This window comes from Cyprinus carpio, chromosome B12, assembly GCF_018340385.1.
Source record: "Cyprinus carpio isolate SPL01 chromosome B12, ASM1834038v1, whole genome shotgun sequence".
NCBI lineage: Eukaryota > Metazoa > Chordata > Actinopteri > Cypriniformes > Cyprinidae > Cyprinus > Cyprinus carpio.
Window position 1 is genome coordinate 5,176,579 of NC_056608.1, and position 19,395 is coordinate 5,195,973.

The 19,395-nt window shown below is 38.1% G+C and overlaps 1 protein-coding gene across 2 annotated transcripts in view; it reads left to right on the forward strand.

Moving 5' to 3' along the window:
• Positions 1–19,395, forward strand: part of LOC109051549 (cGMP-dependent protein kinase 1-like) — a 182,085-nt gene that overhangs the window by 120,183 nt on the left and 42,507 nt on the right. For both annotated transcript variants that reach the window (XM_042735013.1, XM_042735014.1), the window contains exons 4-5: positions 5,844–5,949; positions 9,126–9,189. In XM_042735013.1, coding sequence (XP_042590947.1) covers positions 5,844–5,949; positions 9,126–9,189 — 170 coding nt within the window. The remainder of the gene's footprint in view (positions 1–5,843; positions 5,950–9,125; positions 9,190–19,395) is intronic.

Here is a 19,395-nt window from a genome sequence, read left to right on the forward strand (position 1 = left end):
CTGAATCCTCGAGGACCGGTAGAAGGCCGGGTTCCATATGTGAGAACTAAGTGGATCCCATATGTGTAAAGTTCACAGTATAGCCTCAGAGCCCGTGTTTCCCAGGCAGACTTCATCCTTCAGGAAGGATGGAGCTTCTGCAGCGTCCCTGTTCCAAGTGCAACAGGTACGCTTCCCCAATGTTATCCAGTCTCACTGAGTGGGTAGTGCTTTGACAATGGTGAGTGGAGCTTCTTGTTGCAAGCCCCGACCTACACCAAAAAGGGGTGGAGGTGGCTCGCACAGGGCACTGGAAGGTGCCAATTCGTCGGTCACCAACGTGACGTCGAGAGTGTCCAACTGAAAGGGAATGTCTCGGTTACGTATGGTAACCCTCGTTCCCTGAAGGAGGGAATGGAGATGTCATGTCCCGACGCCACAGCTTCTGTACCACCAGTGAGCGGCCAGGTCACCGGCTCGACTCCTCAGCGAAAACCTGGTATGCTTGCACTGCTGCCTTCTTATAATCATGCTGTGATCAGCTGCAGCAGGATGCAATAATTGCATGCCAATGTGCATTGGCTCTTTTAGTTTACACTTGAAGTAGATTGGTCTATCGAAGTGATATCCCAATTCATCGGTCACCAAGACATTCTTTAATGGCATCGATAGGTCCACAAAGAACCAAACCTTTTCATTCGATAAAAGGTTATTTACAGTGGAAAAGGGTTCTTTAGATTATTAAAATGTTTTTCACATTAAGAAAAAATGGTTCTATTAAGAACTGTTCACTGAAAGGTTCTTTGGGGAATCAAAACTGGTTCTTCTATGGCATCGCTGTGAAAACCCCCTCTTGGAACCTTTATTTTTAAGAGTGTAGTTTTGGGTGTGTATTAAAATTTGTTATGAGAATCATTACATTTCAAAATACTGAATTTTTGGTATCATGACAACTTCACAGTAAAGAGATACTGGAGCTTTTATCGCTCGTTATTTTATCTAGCTAGGACACAATGTTGCAAGGGTCCAGTATCTTACAATGGAATCTTATTGTTGTCCTTTCATAACTTTGATTTACACATTACATTGACTAATTGTATTTTGCATTGATGATAAATGTTAGAGAGGCCTGTCTGTGCTGTTAATGACATATTTATATAGAGTAATAGCACACCTGTATAAAAGCACACTGGCAGAACAAACCCTCTCTTGAAAGAGCATCAAAGAGCATTTGATCCGTTCTCTTCATTCTTAGCATCTGAGTTAGATTTATGACTGCATAATCAACATCCTTCTAATCAACATCATGACAAGGGATCAAAAAGAAGCTTGTGTTATACAATCAGAGTGTAAAGGTTCCAATGGAATAGATTTCCCCCTGTCAATGGAGGGTTTTCCGGATCCGAATGACAGGAACAACAACGTGGCTCATGATCAAACCACTCAGAGAGACAGACAACCATAAAGACGTGTAATTTCCAGTCTTGCATTTTGCTCCCTAGTGAAAGCGGAGACAGAGGAAGCACTCAGCCAGTATTTAATAAGGTGCTGGGAAATGGTTTTGATTTGGATTCATGGATAATTGGAAACCCAAAGCTGTGCGGCACATTCAGATTAAACAAGACATTCCGGTCCAAGAGCATCCAAGCGGCAATGTTCTGTTTATTTTGTATCAGAATGAGCCTGTCTACAATTGTTCGGTGAAGTATTTTATATTCTAATCTTGATTCTTGTATCTGAAAAAGCAGCTGCCCTAAAAGCAGCTTAATTGGGATCGTACATCAGGCCAATTGTCACAAGTGTGGTTGCCAATTATATTTGCTTGCACTGCTGGCAGAGTTATTATATTGTACCATACAGCAGCCCTAATTCATCTGCAGAACAGCTTGTTCTCAAACTTTGTCATTTACATGTCTCAAAATGTGGTAACGGCAATTAGGACTGCACAGTATTGCTAAAAATAAATATCTCAATGTTTTTTTTTTCAGCTTTTTCATGGTGTGTGATATATATCTTAGTATGTATGTATTAGCTCTGAAATTATATTCATAATATATAGAACAATTTTGCCAAGTAGTTCTGAAATTAAAGCAAGAATAAGGATGCATAAGGATAGTTAAATAAATAAATGGCTATATATCTATATATCTATATCTATATCTATATCTATATATATCTATATATAGTATATATATATATATATATATATATATATATATATATATATATATGCTTTAATGAAGATGATAAAATATCATATGAAATATTTCAATATGACAATTGGTCAAATATTTTTACTTCTGTTAATGTTCATTTAGTTATTTAGCTATATATTTAGTTGTGTATAAAACATGCCTAGGATACAGTATATTTCAACCTAATCTCGGTGCAATTCGTACATATTTTACGAGGTGGGTAATCATACGAATTTGTAAGTTTTCTGCTAAATCATACATATTTTACGTGTTCCCCAATTCGTATGGTCTAGAAAAATTGTAAAAAAGGGTACAAATTAGCCACCTCTTAAAATACGTATGAATTGGTAGTGAGATATATAAAAGATAGATAGATAGATTTATATATTTAAATATATATGATATTTGAATGAAATGAAAATTATAAAATATATAAATATAATAAAATATTTGTGCTTTTGTTCATGTTAATTAAGTTAGAAACTGTATATAAAACATTAAAAAATTATATATATATTTTTTTAAAAAAAAAAAAAAAAAAAAAAAAATATATATATATATATATATATATATATATATATATTTAAATATTATATAAAAATTATCTTTATTAAAATACACAGTTTTAACTACATTAACATTTTCAATTATATGCACAACATAACATTGTAATAAACAGTAATATTGAATATTTAAAGCAGGTAAAATGTACAAGTGAATCAGTGAGAGAATTCATGGACAATTTGATAAAAAACGATTCTTTGAAATTATTATCTTTTTTATTGCAATGTACAAAATCATCTCAATATTAATGACTTTTGTATCAGCAACAAAATCTCTACATTTATATCAGTTTTAATTGATCATAATAAATCACCCAAACCTAATCGTTATTTAATATCTGTAAAGTATCATGTGAGTTTTAAAGGTTGCTACAAAAGCCAGACTTTTTCAGGCTTGTAGAATAGTTTTTGCGTATTCGAAGAATGCTCACTCCAGAAGTCTTGACTGATCAAGACTTACTGTCCTATATAATAAATCCATTGTAATTGGTCAGTATCTAATGGGTTTAAAACCATTAAAACACAATTCTCTCATTAAGAAGCACCGTGACCATTTCTACATGAGAAGGTGTATTAATGTGACCATAACTATTGCTCTGCAAATGACCAGGGAATGTGAATTTTGTTTTGAAAATGGTCTTTGTTAAGTGTTTCTTGTACAAGCGTCATTTGCGCTCGCTGCATGAGGGTGCAAATGATGTGTGCTCATAAATGCATTCCTGTTAAATGAGGGCTTATTGTGTGGGAAACACTTGTACTGCTATTTCATGTGATTGCATGGGTTTGCATCCGCAGATGTGCTATCATTACGGTCCTTCAAGCACTAAAGCCGTTTAGTATATTGTTCTTCAGATACCTTGCAGGTCTTTACAGTATAGTCTTTTGCAATACCACAACAATATGCTATTCTTAATATTTCAGTAACACTTTAGAATAGGGAACACTTATTCATTACTAACTATGACTTTTCCTTCAATAAATTCCAAATTTGCGGCTTATTAATAGTTAGTAAAGTAGTTGTTGATTGGGTAGGATTAGGGATGTAGAATAAGGTTGTAGAATAAGGCATTAATATGTGCTGCTTAATTAGTACTAATAAATGGCTAATATTCTAGTAATATGCATGCTAATAAGCAACTAGTTAAGAGACCCTAAAATAAAGTGTTATCTTCATTACTGCGTTGTATTATAAACACTTGCATAATTTAGCATTCAAAAATCAGAACACCGGAATCAGTAGAGGAAAGTCTTGTGTATAATGCTTATAATGTGGCCCCACGAGTGAGCTGCAAACAACATAGTTGTTTTGAATGAAGTTTATGCTAATATCTTGCATAGACCTGTCAGATATTGAGGGCCCAATGGGCCTTTTCATCTAAAAATAATTTGGCAATTGCCCCATCCTGAAGGCACATCTTAGAGGGCAAGTAATATATTGGTAATGTCGTCGAGTGACAACCATTTTATGCCTCTGTCACCACGGACAAATGCGCCTTTTCTCTCCAGCTCGGACAGCATTCTCAGACTGCAAAATCAATTAGGCTGAAACTAAGTGAGTCACAGTGACTCTAAAAGATGATAGAGGTTTTGGGTTTTGTTGAGGTAGACTTTTTTTTCTGCAAATCATTCTTCAGGTGGACTGAGGTTTTCCATGTACTGTATTCAGACTGAAGTGAATTTTCTTCTATTTATGCACTGGATCTCAGTTGTTTTATTCACCCAAATTTAATAAATAATTATGATAATTTAAAATTAAGGTTCATTTAAATTTAAATCTATTTTTATTAATATTTATATTTTCAGTTAGTAGTTAGTAGTAATATTATGTCTCTCATATGCATATTACTAAACTAAATTAAAATGAGAAATGTTGCCTTGGCAACTACTTGAAATAAAGTTTATATTTTATTTTTATTTCAACCATATTTTATTTCAGTTACTGTTTATACAGAAATGTTTTTAATGGTTTAAATTTTAGTTTAAGTTTTGGTATTAATTAACTATATAGCTCTGATTTAAATATACTTTATTAGTTTATTATGAAGGGCCAAACAGGAAATTATTATATAGAATCTGAATATATAGTTATAAATCTGATTATAATGAAACAAATCAGAATATATATATATATATATATATATATATATATATATATATATATATATATATATCTATATATATATATATATATATATATATATGTATATATATAAATCTTTGTGTATATAGTTATAAGTCTACATTTATAAATGTAAATTGTGAATATGTAGTTATAATTCTAAATATATATATGTAAATTGCAAAATATAGATCTAAGTCTCAATGTATATATATAACACTGAATATTTAAATGTTAACCATGAACATATGTGTATACGTAAATCTGAATATATAGTCATAACTCTGAATAAATAGAAGTAAATCTGAAAATATATTTGTAAGTTTGAATGTAAATTGTGAATATATAGTAGTGCTGTCAAATGATTAATCGTGATCAATCGCATCCAAAATAAGTTTTTGTTTACATAATGTGTGTGTACTGTGTATATTTATTATGTATATTTAAATACACACATATGGAGTATATATTTTGAAAATATGTACATGTATATATTTATATTCATGTAATTTATATTAAATATAAATATATTTAATATATAAACGTAACCTATTTCTCTTAAATATATATGTGCATGTCTGTGTGTGCATTTATTTATACATAATAAATACACACAATACACACATATACAGTATATTACATAAACAAAAACTTTTATTTTAGATGCGATTAATCGTTAGACAGCACTGATATATAGTTGTAAAATTATACATAGTTGTAATCGAAAATTATTTGTCTTGTATTGATTAGTAATTGTGAAGCTAAACAGTGTGAAATATGATTTTTGTGAACAATACATCAGTTCTCTTGTAATGAATAGAATGCAAATATTAAAAAAAAATGTGCTAACAATATCACTGTTGTTATATAACAGTGATTTTTTTTAGCACATTTCATATCATAAAATGTTATGTTATGGTGTAGACTGTAAGTAAATAAAGAAAATAAAGTATTATTTGCTTATTTATTCTCATATTTGTTTCCCAGCTCTCACAAATGTGAAGTTATGGGCCATCGACCGCCAGTGTTTCCAGACCATCATGATGAGGACCGGACTCATCAAGCATGCAGAGTACATGGAGTTTCTGAAGAGGTGGGCTGCTTCTTCATTCACTTCTATTTATTCTTCCTAACCCCTGATGGAAGAGGTCTGTCCCTCACCAGTATGTAATAAAAGAAATGGATTTTCATCGTGAATGAATAACACAGAAGTGAATGGTTACACAATCACAGATAACTTGCTGTCCGTTGCTGTGTGTGTGGTTAATCTCCCAGGTGATGGGTTTTGTTTGTTATATTTTGGAAGGTGAAATGGCATATTACTTTTAAATGTTTCTAATTAACTGTCATTATATTTCGTCAGTTTTTTTTCTGAGGATGGTAAAATGTGTGTTGGTTAGATGTAGGCAGAGGGCAGGTAATGATTAGAGTGCTGTTGCTTTAGAGATTCACTCTGCTTGTTTGAGTCTAATTTATCTCCTTACTCTCACTTATTCAGAAAATATAGATTTTTAGCCATGAGCTGTTTATGAAAAGCTTTGCTTTATTAGAACATTCTTTTTTTATCATTTAATATCGATAAAAATGCATTCACACTTCTGTTCTCTCCCAATAATGTCTACTGTCTTATGTAATAATGGAGTTTGCATTCATAGTTTAGTATGCATTGTACATATAGAATGAACATTTTTACATTTTTAGTGTTTCCAAGTGAAAATGTGAGCGTTAGTAAAGTTGTTCTCAACTTTTTTAACCCCATGGGCCCCCATTGTCTATCACAATATTTGAAGAAATAAATATAAAAATATAAATATATTAAATTATTAAATATAATTTTTCCTACTTGATAAAATATTTTAGACTTTGGCATTAATAAAAAAAAATATATATATATATATATATATATATATATATATATATATATATATATATATATATCCTGGTTCTTCAAATAATAATAATAATAGAAAATAAATACTTGCTGACCAATAATTACTTTGGTGACCAGTTCTCACTATTAACTATGACTTTTCCCTCAATAAACACACAAATTTCCTTCTTATTGATAGTTTTTTTAGCTTTTGGAATTAAGGGATCTAAAATACGGTTGTGCAGAATAAGGCATTAATATGTGCTTTGTAAGTACTAATAAACAGCCAATGTGCTAGTAATATTCATGCTAACAAGCAACTAATTAATAGTGAGTATCGGTCCCTAAACTAAAGTGTTAGTGAATTATCTTAATTTGAGTTATTTTAATTTTATATATAAAAAAAAAAAAAATTATCATCCTGAAGCCCACTTCAAAGTATGCTGAGGACTCTTAGATGAGAACCTTTGTTATCAGGTATCGTGGGTCTTGTGGGCATTGGGCTTGACAGGGTGAAAAGACAAAGATGTTCTTTCTTCTGTGTATTTCTATGGCCATTAATGTAGTCGTTGCCAGTTTTATCTTCTGGCAGGCGAAATGAAAGAAATGCAACAAACCGCATGATTTGATGCATTATTTATATACAAACAGTGAAGGATGAGTTGTGAGAAGCCTCTGACCCAAAGTATGAGTAATAGTAATAGCATTAGTGCACACCTAATAAACTGTGGTCTGAAAACAGAAATAAAACAATGTCATGGTCATTCAGTCATGGACTCCAAAGCATCTGGTGACACAAAACAATGTCATTTTGCAATAAGATTCTCAAAGATAATTACATTTTCCCAGAGGCCCCAAACCAGCTTTACTGGAGACCGTATGGCTGATGATGTCAAGGAATGGAAAGAACTTGGTTTTTGGAGGAAACGTAAGATTCCTATGAGCTACATGGAGCAGCGAGAGAAGAAGTGTTGAATTCAGAATCAATATGTTGATGCCCCTCATGGACAATGTGACTGTAGAAGTAGATGTAATTTGTCCATAATTTGTTCAAAATTTCAAGTCCATATTCCCTTATCAGCAAACTGTAGAAGTGCATTTAGTTTGCTCCAACTATTCTAAGGGTGCTTTCACACTTGGTTCGTTTGCCTGGTCTGAACCTGAGTTTGATTGCTCCCCCCTGCCCCCGCTGGACTGCGTTCATATTATGTTATTTGTGTCCGAACCACGGTTCGTTTGCGTAATCAAGTTAGCAGCTGTTAATCCCGTTGCTTAGTAATGGTGGCGCAGGAGAAGGCAGCAAATGCATAACATTGCTCTCTTCACTTTTATATATTTACGTTTTTGAAATGTCGTTTTGTTTACAAAGCTTCGGTACATAACTGCACTTAAATCTGTCTTATGAATGTACTGTAAATGATCTGAAGAACACTGAAGGCAAACAGAAATGAGATATAAAGCTCTCTGTTTGCAGTGCGTCAGTCATGCTTGTCAGGAAAGTGAGTGAAACACACACACAAACACACATTTTTATCCAATAATACGTCATTAATAGTGGTTCATTTCCGCGATTTGGTATGATTGCATTCACATCAGCACCCTTTTTAAGCGGACTCGGGTACGGTTCGTAGGTGCGAACCTGAGTTCCGAAGACAGTGTTTACATCATCCAAATGATCCGAACTCTGACATCAATCGAACCCAGGTGTGCACTAAAAGTGCTAGTGTGAAAGCACGCTAAGAGCAATATGTATGGCACATTAAAAATGCAAATGCATTTTTACACATATTTATGTTCTAACACTATAGTCAGTTTCATCTGGCTGGTTCGTTGGAATCATCTGAGAATGAACATTTCAAGTGTCAGAGGCAGAGCAAATTAGAAAAACAAAAAAATGTTGTGTGTGCTAAAAGTATGCACTGTATCAGTTTTGATTTTATGTTAACTTTAATGTCCCCTAGCTAATTTAAATCTAGAAAACCGTGTGTTTAATTTGGAGATTTTGTCATTCTACTGAGAGTCAACTGAGATTCTTTCTGGTTGACTGGTTTTCTTAGCTATTTAAAATGATTGGCAGTCCTTTTTATGAAAACCACGAGTAGTCCACCCACACCTCAACCTGAGACATTATTTCTAAGACTGCAAAAGTGTGCTTGTCAGCTTCTTGCATACATTTATACTGTGCATTTACAAGCTTTCGAGGATTTCATAGAGTTTGTTTCTGATATTCCTAAATTAATTTTATAGTAATGATGGATTCCTCCTTCTCAACCTGTTCTTTTGAAACTCAGTTTTTTTTTTTTTTTTTGCTGGCCAGATATGATATTTTGTGACCTGATGGAAACATCTTGTTTTGTTGGCTCACAAAACCTCAGACTTTCTTGTTATCTTTTTCACAGCGTTCCAACATTCCAAGGCCTTTCGGAAGAAATACTCAGCAAGCTAGCTGATGTGCTGGAGGAGGTAAGCCACTGAACTGTGTTCTATAAAACATTGTGTATTTTCACAGAAGAGCCAGTTAACTCACAGTACTTTGTGATTCTTTACAACAACAAGTGTAGACTCCATTCTCTATTAAACATATTAGACTGGGTTGTCATTCATTAAATATCACTAGGCAAAGGTTTTAAACAAAAAGGGTATTTATTTCAAAGGTCTCACTGGGAAAAGTATTAGATTTATGTATTTATTTATTTTTGTCATTATATTTCTCTGACATGTTATTGAATCTTGTTATTTTCATGAAAATATGATTATGCTACATCGATGTGGATGGTCACTGGTGAGCGGTTTCCAATGATTTCATTTCAGTGTGAACAGCAACTTTGATGGATATCTCTTGGGGATTATTGAATATTTTGCAATTAAACATGAAAAAAAAGAAGTTGAAATAACATTGATAAGAGACTTATACAGGAGCACATATCATTAGTAAAGATTTGTGGAGCTCATGGTTGGTTTCTATTGAACATTTTCTATATTATGACTAAAAATCAATGTCTCTATGGAGATATTGAGTGGCATTTTAATTTCCAGAAACTGATATTGGAAACCAGTGTTATTTTAGTATCACTGATATACTATTATAGTTTTCATTAATATTTTGAATGTTTTATTTTTTAAATATTTTATATTTAGGCATTTTAATTTTGGTTAAAGTTTTAGTTAATGATAATAATCCTGGTAGGAACTACTGGCCTCAGAGTCCATTTTTGAATAGTTTTAGGAGGCCTAGATGTTGTTTTTAGTGAAAGTGACGTGACATACAGCCAAGTATGGTGACCCATAATCAGAATTCGTGCTCTGCATTTAACCCATCCAAAGTGCACACACACAGCAGTGAACACACACACACTGTGAACAGCCATTTATGCTGCGGCGCCCTGGGAGCAGTTGAGGGTTCGGTGCCTTGCTCAAGGGCACCTCAGTCTTGGTATTGGCGGCCCGAGACTTGAACCCACAAGAGACTCGAACCCACAAAGTCAATCTCTCTAACCACAACAACAATACCCACCCCAAAAATCAATAAAAAAAGTTTATATTCACTCCATTTCAAATAAGCCATGAACAATTATATCCATTGCCCTAAGCAATAAGAAACACCATCAGATATGTTGTCATGATGGTTCACCTTATGAAATATAAAAGCCTAACTGCCTATTCCCCTTTAAGGCATTTGTTCTCTAAAAATTTTGATATTTACTTGGGGGAAAAAAAATTTTTTTTTTGTTTGTCGTTACCTAGATGAGCTCAATTTGTCATGTTGACAATGCACACTTTGGGCTTATTGAGTCAGAGAGAGTTTGCTCAAAGGATATTCCCACACGGAATGACATTTATTTTTGTTAAGGAAACAAAGAACATCAAATTGCTGTGGACAGGCTGTTCTCAAGTGTAGATGATAAGTAAAAAATTGAAAAAAGAACCTCTTTTATTTTATTGTTCATTTTCATAATTTTGGGAAATTAATTAAATTAACAGACTAGCCTTGCTTGGGACATCCTTGTTAATTAAGATTGCATCAATGAATTAAAACTGCTTTGTTTTTGAATGTTATATGCCTAAAGGCCATTCATAAATTCATAGGCTTGTGTTTACAACGCAGCTGTTGGTGTCCTAAGATAATACACAACAAGTCACAACCTCATTTTCAATGTTTCGCAGCACATTACAATAAGTTATTGCACTGCTTGCAAGGAAATCCCTCTTTTTCAAATTTTCGTCAGTGATTTATTCAACATGAAACATTGAACAGCTGTAGATGTCTAATCTTTTTATACTCTTGTATTTCACTCATATATCTCACCGGCAACTTTATAAAGTACATATCTTCAACTCCATGTTCATGCCAAAAACTAAACAGCCAATCACACTGAAACAGTCCAATGCATGTACTAGGGGTGGGCGATATGGAAAAAATATATCACGAATTTTTTAGGATTTTTTTAGAAATATCACGATTCACGATTTTAAAATATCACGATTAACGATTTTATCATTTATGCTTTTACTAATTTTTTTTTCTATTATGCAAGCTGTTTGAGCATTACAGCCAAACTAATTTCCCTATTATAAAGACAAAGCCTTTCAAGGTAAAAAAAAAAAGAATGGCAGATATTTAGGCCAAAGAGGGCAAAGATAAAAAATCTTTGGTTCTTATTTTTTAATAACAAAGATAAAAGAATGACAAAGATACATATTACTACTATTTTCAGGTACAATAGGTGTATTTAGCAGGAGCATTCAGAAACTGAATGAACATATATAAAAATAAAACACTATATAAACTGATTCCTAAAGCAACTGTATTAAATTTCTTCAGTCAAGAGCAGTAAGTGATTATTGTTTTATTAACGTTAAAGGAATAGTTCACCCAAAAATAAAAAATCTGTCAGCTGTCTGTCAATTCTGTCATAGTGTTTTATATTTATACCACCATTTACTCATTCAAAAGTTGTTTTAAACCTGAATGAGTTTCTTTCTTCTTCTGAACATAAATGTTATTTTGAGGAATGCGTAAAACCAAACAGTTGCTGGTCCACAGTGACTTCCAGAGTATTTTTTGCTATTATCAAATCCAATGTGGACCAGCAACTGTTTGGTTACCCACATTCTTCAAAATATCTTATTTTGTGTTCAGCACAAGAAAGAAATTAATACAGGTTTGGGACAACGTGACAGTGACTAAATAATGACAGAAATGAAATTTTAGGGTGATCTATCCCTTGACAGTAATGACAGTAGGCTGCATGTTTAATAGTCCTACTGTCACTTTAAGACTTACACACGTCTAATATCAGAGTATGTGAGCGGAGTAGAGCGGCAACAATTTCCCCTCCGCGCTCCGAGCATTTAATAATCACTCCGCTCCAGGTTCACCATTTCCCGCTCCACTCCGCGCTCACTGATACCAGAAACACTGCTCCTACTTCGCTCCGTGGCCAAAGTATTTCAGTATGTTTGAAATGTTCATAACGTAGCCTATATTAAAATAATAAAATAAATAAAAAACAGGAGAGTTTCAAAGTGGCTTAGGCTATTGTGTGCAAACTTTTTTTTCCACATGCCAAACATGGTTGTGATCATTAAAAGGTAAAATTGCTGCTTTCTGCTGTGCAAATTTTGTTTGTGATGAAAATAAGTTTACATTTTCGTCTGTTATTTTATCTACAGATCGATGCATTTCTTACAGATTTCTGCTCATTCAAGATAAGATACAGATGAAGTAGCACTGTAAGATTACATCTGTTTGAATGCATTATTGCGAAAGTGACTGCGTGTGAATGTGCTGTATGTGTTTAAATCATGATTTAACACGAAAATATTCAGTAAAAGGAACAGACAAACTCCTTGAGAACTAGCCTATAACTTCCCTCTCGGCTATTGCCGTCATTTTTATAACCTTCTGATTGGAGAGATCCAACTGTATCAAGCTATAGCTAAATATGTTTAACGTGAATTCTTGCTAAATATGCAGTTATATTACGGGCCGTTGGCATGAATTGTACTCGTGGTGGAGCACTCTTGGAGCGAGAAAAAAAAAAACACAACGCACCGACTTATAAAAATATCTGCTCCTCGCTGTAGTCAAAATCACACCGATCCACTCCGCACTCCACTCCACTCACATACTCTGTCTAATATACAGACACGTATACGTTTTTCTCTCAACAGTTTACTTTCCTTTTAGACATAACCAACTTCTACATGTCGACATGTAAACCTTTCACAGTATTAGCGCAAAAGATAACTTCAATAATCAATAAAAAATAAAAGTTCAATAATCAGGTGCTGTTTCACAGGCTTTAGCGTGCACGCTTCGGGTGTATGCGGCACTCAGAAAAAGCACAGGTCAGACCAGCCCGCGAATGAAACATTTAGCAAGGAAGCACAAGCAAATAATGTGAGAGTAACTCTACCGCCGAGTTAACACTGCTGTGAATTCATGTGGAGTTGTACAGTATATGATGGAGGCACCAGAACTGCAGCTGATAGAATGTGCGCTGTAGCATGATACTATGATATTTCTTAAAAAGCAGATCGTGGAGACATTTTTATTGTCCACGATCAAAAATCGTCATATCGCATACCCCTAGCATGTAGGCATGTAGGCATGGTCAAGATGATCTGAATGAGGAAGAAAGGTGATTTAAGATTTTGAATGTGGCATGGTTGTGGTTGATGCCAGACGTGCTGGTTTAAGTATTTCAGGACCTTATGATCTACTGGGATTTTAATATACAACCATCTCTAGGGAGACAGTAACATGACAGTAAGATTCATGAAGGAATTGACCTAATCATTCTTTGTTCCCAAAATATATATATAATAAATAAATAAATAAATAAAATAAAAAATGGTAAAAGCCACACTCTGAACTTCTATTACAATTTGATTTCCAGTTCATATCATTCATCTTATATCACATCATTCAAATGGCTTCCACAGTCATCAGATCTCAATCTTATAGAATGTGTTTGGAAATGTGGTGGAACAGGATATTTACATCATGGACGTGCAGACGACAAATCTGCAGCAACTGCGTGATGCTGTAATGTCAACATGGACCAAAATCTCTAAGGAATGTTTCCAGCAACTTGTTGAATCTATGCCATGAAGAATTAAGGCAGTTCTGGAGGCAAAAACACCCAGTACATATTTTAAAAATAAAATAAGATGAATAAATATAAATTAAAAAAAACTTAATAGAAGTTCAGAGTGTGGCTTTTACCGTTTATATATATATATATATATATATATTGATATATATATATATATATATATATATATATATATATATATATATACAAATTAGGAACAAAGAATGATTAGATCAATTCCTTCCTGAATCTCACTGTCATGTTTTAAAAGCAGAGCTGATGGACATGATCATGGCCTAAAACTGTGGGTAGAGTGACTAATGAGCTGCATTCATGCTGGGTCCCTGCTGGTCACCTGCTGCAGTTACAGCCCTGACTAAACATGATGAAAACAGTGCTGTGTTCTCTGCTTTGATCTCATGCTTTGTTCTCTACATTCTCTCAGTCCCTCATTTCTGCCTCTTTCTCATACTACAATCTTTCTCTCTCTCTCGCTGTGTTTACACTCTGTCTCAGTTGGTTCTCTGCTCTCTTCGCTGGTCGCTGTAGGCACAGGACAGAAAGCATTTCTGACCATATGTATGAATCTGTCTGACAAAACAGCTGTGCAAGTTCCCCTATAGGCATACTTCATGATGTAACATGCTAGCATTCTGTGCTGATTTTAGAAGTCGGTGCTGATTAGTAAAAGTATTAAAAAATAATGCAATAAAACAATTATTTTAATGTGCCCTGACCCATATGTAACTTCTGTATTAAGCAACTTTCCTGCCCTGCCACAGGAGCATTTCAAGATTGTAATTTTTTTTTTTTTTTATTCGTTTTACAGTCAGCACATGCCAGCTGCTACGATAGTCATCATGCATCACCAGACCACTCTTATCAAGAGCCGACAGCACAGAATGAGGAGTTGTTCACAAAGCATGCATTGTTGCATTCCAAAAAAGCAGGACATTTTTGTGCCAAAAACATGACTATTTCCAACTTCTCTCTAGCAATTTGATTTAAATGGGCCATTTTTTGCTTCTGACCTCACAAAGCCATGGCAGTTCAGAGTGGTCGGTTTCAATAAATATTTTTTTTTAGACTGGAAAGAAAGATTTAGTAGTATTCAGTTGACTCAGCACATTGGGCTATAATAGTAGACTAAATGCCTCATTCCAAGTGTTTTAAAACTTTTTGACGCTATGTTAATTTCATTTATGTAAACTATTATGAAAAATATTCAGTAATGATCATTGACCCTCCATCCCTAATTGTAATAAATCCAAACACTTAAACAGCCTCTGTACAATACAAAGTTTTTTTTTGTTGTTGTAATATAAAAAAAGCTTTTGAGTTTGAACAGTTTTCATAATGTGCAGAGTGTGTTAATTTATATAATAATTTAAATAACTAGATAATGTAAAATTAAGCATATGTTTTATTACAGTATGTCATTGACATTGTTTTTGTGCTTATAGAAGATAATGCAATGCAGTATTTCTGATGAAACTTCTCAAATTACAGCTATCATTATCAGTTCCCTTTCAGTCGGTCACTCTCGATGTCACGTTGGTGACCAACGAATTGGGATCTTTCTTCGAGAGACCAGTCTACTTCGAGTGTAAACTAAATGAGCCAATGCACATTGGCATGCAATTATTGCATCCAGCTGCTGCTGATCACACCATGAGAATTAAGAGGCAGCAGGGGCAATGCATACAAGGTTTTCGTTTTGGAGCCGAGCGACAACATCGTTATATTCCATCCAAGTCTCTTCAGTGAGCAACGCGTTCAACGCACTCTTGGAAGCTTCTGGTGTTGTTGGTATGGCGCTGGCACTGGAAAGGGCAGAATCCATGGCGCTTTGGTAGGGAATTCCAATTCGTCTGTCACCGACGTGACATCGAGAGTGACCAACTGAAAGGGAACGTCTCGGTTACATATAGTAACCTCTCGGTTACGTATGGTAACCCTCGTTCCCTGAAGGAGGGAACAGAGACGTCAAGTCGGTGACCGACGAATTGGGATATCACTTCTATAGACCAATCTACTTCGAGTGTAAACCAAACGAGCCAATGCATATTGGCATGCAATTAATGCATCCAGCTGCAGCTGATCACAACGTGAGTATAAGAAGGGAACAGGTGCAATGCATACCAGGTTTTCGCTGAGGAGCCGAGCTGGAGACCCGGCAGACAATCACCGCAAAATTAACAATGCCCACCTCACCTCACATCCACATACACTCCTTCAGGGAACGAGGGTTACCATACGTAACCGAGACGTTCCCTTTCAGTCGGTTACTCTCGACGCCACGTCAGTGACCGACGAATTGGGATCCCTACCAAAGTGCCATGAATAAGGCCCCTTCCAGTGCCCTGTGCAAGCCGCCAACAACCATATCCACTCAACGCCGGGGCTCGGAACAAGTAGTTCCACTCACCATTGTCAAAGCACTACCTCACTGGGTGAGATTGGATAACACTGGGAAAACGTACCCGTTCGCTTGGAACAGGGACGCTGCGGAAGCCCCATCCTTCCCGAAGGAGGTCTCGGGAGCAAATACACACATAGCATCCGTTTAGGTGTATATGGAGAAATTTGAGGTGATTAAAACCCTCTTGGAAGGCAGAAGTCCTGCCGGGGAAACACGGGCTCTAAGGCTATACCGTGGACTATACACATATGAGTACCGTTTAAGTCTCAATATGGAACCCAGCCTTCCATGGTTCTCACGGATTCATCATGAAGGCCTGGCGCCGGACGTTCCGCCGCGTCCAGCTGCCTAGGGTGATGGAGGATCTCAACAGGGTCTGCAGTACGGACACTCTGGAGCGGTTTTTAGCAAGCCGACACTAACCGGGGCCTCTCGGTGCCACTACCCGTTTGAGGTGAGAACACAGGAGGATACCGGCTCTACACGAAGGCTATAGAACCTAGCGAACGTGTTAGGGGTCGCCCAGCCCGCAGCTCTACAAATATCTGTCAGCGAGGCGCCACGAGCCAGCGCCCAGGAGGACGCAACACTTCTTGTCGAGTGAGCTCGCAACCTGAACGGGCAGGGCACACCCTGTGCCTGATAAGCCAGGGCTATGGCATCCACAATCCAGTGGGCCATCCTCTGCTTAGAGACGGCATTCCCCTTCTGCCGGCCTCCGTAACAGACAAAGAGCCGGTCTGAGGTCCTGAAGCTTTGTGTCCGGTCTACGTAGCATCTCAATGCTCGGACGGGACAGAGCAAAGCTAGGGCTGGGTCTGCCTCCTCCAGGGGCAGCGCTTGCAGGTTCACCACTTGGTCTTTGAAGGGTGTAGTGGGAACCTTGGGCACGTAGCCGGGCCGGGGCCTCAGGATTACCTGGGAGTCAGCCGGCCCAAACTCTAGGCACGAATCGTCGACCCGAAAATGCATGCAGGTCCCCTACCCTCTTGATGGAGGCCAGTGCAAGCAGGAGCAGAGTTTTCAATGAAAGAAACTTTGGCTCGACTGAATGCAAAGGCTCGAATGGGCCCTGCTGTAGTGATTTTAGCACCATAGTCAGGTCCCAAGAGGGTATGGAGGGGGGCCGGGAAGGATTTAACCTCCTGGCCCCTCTAAGGAACCTGATGACGAGGTCATGCTTACCTAAAGACTTCCCATTCACGGGGTCATGGTACGCAGCAATAGCGGCAACCTGGACTTTGAGGGTGGAGGGAGACAGCCTTCGCTCCAGCCCTTGCTGCAGAAAGAAAAGCACAACCGCAATCGGGCATCTTCGGGGATCTTCTCGGCGAGAAGAACACCACTCGACGAACAGGTTCCACTTCAAGGCGTAAGCGTGTCTCGTAGACGGTGCTCTTGCCGAAGTGATTGTGTTCGCTACCTCCTGGGGCAGGTCACCTAGAACCTCCGCGTCCCGTCCAGGGACCAGACATGGAGTTTCCAAAGGTCTGGACGCGGGTGCCAAATGGTGCCCCGTCTCTGAGTCAGTAGATCCTTCCTCAGAGGAATCGGCCAAGGAGGGGCTGTCGCGAGGAGCACCAGTTCGGGGAACCAGGTCCGCGTGGGCCAATACGGCGCCACTAGCAAGACTTGCTCCTCGTCCTCCCGGACTTTGCACAGTGTCTGTGCAAGAAGGCTCACTGGGGGAAACGCATACTTGCGTAGGCCCCGCGGCCAGCTGTGTGCCAGTGCATCCCTGCCGAGAGTTCCCTCGGTCAGGGAGTAGAACAACTGGCAGTGAGCGGTCTCTGGAGAAGCAAACAGGTCTACCTGAGAGGCTCCGAACTGTCTCCAAATCAGCTGGACCGTCAGGGGATGGAGTCGCCATTCTCCTGGGAGCATTGCTCGAGACAGCTCGTCGGCTGTATGGTTGAGCAGGCCTGGAATGTGAACGGCACGAAGAGACCTCAGAACCTTCTGACTCCAAAGGAGGAGGTGGCGGGCGAGTTGTGACATGCGACGGGAGCGCAGACCACCTTGTCGGTTGATGTACGCAACGGTCACTGTGTTGTCCGTTCGGACCAGCACATGCTTGCCTCGTAAGTGACCTTTGAGACGGTTCAAGGCAAGGTGCACTGCTAACAACTCTAGGCAATTGATGTGCCACTGCAGCTGCGGGCCCGTCCAAACCCCTGAGACTGCATGCCCGTTGTACGTGGCCCCCCAGCCGGTGGTAGAAGCATCCGTGTAAACCACAGCATGCCTGGAGATCTGCTCTAGGGGCACCCCTGCCCTGAGAAACGCAAGATCTGACCACGGGGTGAGGGTTTGGCAACAGGCCGGTGTAACTTGGACCCGGTGAGTGCCGCGCTTCCACGCCCACCTCGGGACTCGGCCATAAAGCCAGTGCTGGAGCGGTCTCATATGTAGCAGACCGAGCGGTGTAAGTGCCGCTGCGGCCGCCATATGCCCCAGGAACCTCTGAAAGAGTTTCAGTGGGACCGCTGTCCTGCTCTTGAATGTATTCAAGCAGGCTAGCACCGACCGCGCACGTTCCTCTGTGAGGCGTGCTGTCTGTTCGACCGAATCCATCTCCATACCGAGAAAAGAGATCCTCTGCGTTGGCAAGAGTTTGCTCTTTTCCCAGTTGACCCGAAGGCCCAACAGGCTGAAGTGCCGGAGCACCAGGTCCCTGTGTTCGCAAAACTGATCCCGAGATTGTGCTAGTATCAGCCAATCGTCTAGATAGTTGAGAATACGAACACCCTGTTCTCTGAGTGGAACAAGAGCCGCCTCCGCGACATTCGTGAAGACACGGGGAGACAGGGGACAGCCCGAAGGGCAGGACCTTGTACTGATATGCCCGTCCTTCGAACGCAAACCGCAGAAAAGGTCTGTGGCGCGGAAGGATCGACACATGAAAGTACGCGTCCTTCTGGTCGATCGCTGCAAACCAATCTCGGGGACGGACGCACCCGAAGATGCGTTTCTGCGTCAACATCTTGAACGGTAGCCGATGAAGGGCCCGGTTCAAAACTCGCAGATCCAAGATCGGTCGTAACCCACCGCCTTTCTTGGGTACAATGAAGTAGGGGCTGTAAAACCCCGTCCTCATATCGGCTGGAGGGACCGGCTCTATCGCGTCTTTCGCCAGTAAGACTGCGA